The sequence below is a fragment of the Penaeus vannamei genome, chromosome 4, assembly GCF_042767895.1.
Source record: "Penaeus vannamei isolate JL-2024 chromosome 4, ASM4276789v1, whole genome shotgun sequence".
Classification (NCBI taxonomy): Eukaryota; Metazoa; Arthropoda; class Malacostraca; order Decapoda; family Penaeidae; genus Penaeus; species Penaeus vannamei.
In genome coordinates this window covers 17724931-17727430 of record NC_091552.1, presented here as the reverse complement: position 1 = coordinate 17727430, position 2500 = coordinate 17724931, and the positions used below count along the sequence as shown (strand labels likewise).

At 37.7% G+C, this 2500-nt stretch overlaps 1 protein-coding gene across 1 annotated transcript in view; it reads left to right on the top strand.

The window, feature by feature from the left end:
- The window catches only part of LOC113829953 (fibrillin-2), a 138095-nt gene that overhangs the window by 121933 nt on the left and 13662 nt on the right, over window positions 1-2500 (top strand). The window contains exons 44-45 of the mRNA XM_070121373.1: window positions 204-338; window positions 473-625. Coding sequence (XP_069977474.1) covers window positions 204-338; window positions 473-625 — 288 coding nt within the window. The remainder of the gene's footprint in view (window positions 1-203; window positions 339-472; window positions 626-2500) is intronic.

The following is a 2500-nucleotide window of genomic DNA, read 5'->3' as shown; positions in this document are numbered from 1 at the left end:
CTAGATAATTTATTTTGACTTTTTCAAGCATTTGCATTGGCTAAGAAGTGTTAATCATGTATTATGGCAGATTAAGATACACTTCAAAAGTTTATATTAAAAGCAGTGTACAATTCTTGGACTGAATGAAAATCAGGTGGGATTTTATCTTCATTTATTTTTATATTCTTTTTCTTTCTTTAATGCAATGCTTTTTGTGCCAGAATGGATTAACAGGACGCCGTCGTCGATCAGTCCATGTGCCATCAGTGATAAACCAGCAGTTATTCATTCCAGCCCCAGTTAACTATACAGATGATCAAGTTGTGCTGGTCCATGCCAACAACAACACACACAGGGTTAGTTGCAAAAACAACTTCAAAGATTACTAGGAATTTTATGCATTTATTTATTTTCTCAGCAGGACTGATATTAAGTATATTTTAATTGAAATCAGATAAAATATTGACATAAGATGGCAATGTCTTAACAGATAGTGCGACGTAGTCTTGAGGATGAATTTAGAAGACAAGACAGCATAGCACACAGGGCAGCCAAAAATCCAATTGTTCTGAAGGTCTCCTTGAAGCAGACTAAACACAGGATGCAGCTTATAAAATTAAAACCAGCTTTAACATATCTCCAGGTGATTAATTTCCTATTCACTGTATTTTCTTTGTATTTTATGGTACACATTGGAGAGAGAGAGAGAGAGAAAATGGAGAGAAAGAGGAGAGAGAGAGAGAAAGAGGAGAGAGAGAGAGAAAGAGGAGAGAGAGAGAGAAAGAGGAGAGAGAGAGAGAAAGAGGAGAGAGAGAAGAGAAGAAAGAAGGAGAGAAGGAGAGAAGAAAGAGAAGAGAGAAGAAAGAGAGAAGAAAGAAAGGAGAGAGAGAGACAAGAGAGAGAGAGAGAAAGAAGGAAGAGAAGAGAAAGAAGAAGAAGAAGAAGAGAAAGGACAGAGACAGAGAAAGAAGAGAAAGAAGGAAGAAGAAGAAGAAGAGGAAGGAGAAGAGAAAGAAGCAGAAAGAAAGAAAGAAAGAAAGAAGAAAGAAAGAAAGAAAGAAAGAAGAAGAAGAAAGAAAGAAAGAAGGAGAGAAAGAAAGAAGGAAAGAAAGAAGGGAGGAAAAAAGGGAAAAGAGGAGAGAAGAAGAAAGGGAAGAAAGAAGAAAGAGAGAGAAAGGAGAGAAAGAAAAGAAGGAGAGAGAAGAAAGAAGAGCAGAAGGGAAAGAAAGAAGAGAAAAGAGGACGGAGAAGAGAGAAGAAGAAGAAAGAAAGGAAAGAAAGAGGAGAGAGAGAGAGAGAGAGAGAGAGAAAGAGGAGAGAGAGAGGAAGAAAGAAAAGGAAAGAAAGAAGAAGAAGGAAAGAAAAAGAAAGAAGAAGAAAGAAAAGAAGAAGAAGAAAGAAGAAAGAAAGAAAGGAAGAAAGAAAGAAGAAAGAAAGAAGAAGAAAGAAAGAAGAAGGAGGAGAGGAAGAAAAGGAAGGAGGAGGAGGAAGAGAGGAAAGGAGAAGGAGAGGAAGGAAAGAAGAAGAAGAGAGGAAGAAGAAGAAGAAAGAAGAAGAAGAAAGAAAAAGGAGAGAGGAGAGGAAAAAAGAAGGAAAGGAAGAGAAGAAGAAGAAAGAGGAAGGAGAAGAAAGAAGGAGGGAAGAAGAGGGAAAGGAGAAGAAGAAAGAAAGGAGGAGAGAAGAAAAGAAGGAGGAGAAAAGAAAGAGCAGAGAGAAGAGGAGAGAGGGAGAGAGAAAGGAAAGGAGAGAGAGAGAGAGAGAAGAAGAGAAAGGAGAGAGAGAGAAAGAGAGGAAAGAAGAAGAAAGAAGAAGAAAGAAGAAGAAAGAAAGAAAGAAAGGGGGGAGAGAGAGAGAAGAGAGAAAGAAAAGGAGAGAGAGAGAAGAAGAAAGAGAGAGGAAAAAAAGAGGAGAGAGAGGAAAGAAAGAGGAGAGAGAGAGAGAGAAAGAGGAGAGAAGAAGGGAAGAAAAAAAGAGGAAAGAAGAAAGAAGAAAAGAAGGAAAGAAGAAGAAGAAAAAAAGAGAGAAGAAGAAGAAAGGAGAGAAGAGAAAGGAAGAAGAAGAAAGAAGAAGAAGAAAGAAGAAGAAGAAGAAGAAGAAGAAGAAAGAAGAAGAAGAAGGAAGAAAGAAGAAGAGAAAGAAGGAAGAAGAAGAAGAAGAAGAAGAAGAAGAAGAAGAAGAAGAAGAAGAAGAAGAAGAAGAAGAAGAAGGAAAGAAAGGAGAGAAACGAGAAGAAAGAAAGAAAGGGAAACGAGAAAGGGAAAAAGAAGAACGAGAGAAAGAGAGAAGAAAAGAAAGGAAGAGAGGAGAAAAGAAGAGAAAAGAAGAAGAGAGAGAGAAAGAAGAGGAAGAAGAAGAGAGAGAGAAGGAAAGAGGAGAGAAGAGAGAAGAGGAGAGAGAGGGAAAGAGGAAACGAAGAAAAAGGAAGAAAGAAGAAGAAGAGAAAGAGAAGAAAAAGGAGAGAAGAAAGAAAGAGGAAGAAAAGAAAGAAGAGAAGAAGAAAAAGAGAGAGGAGAGGGAA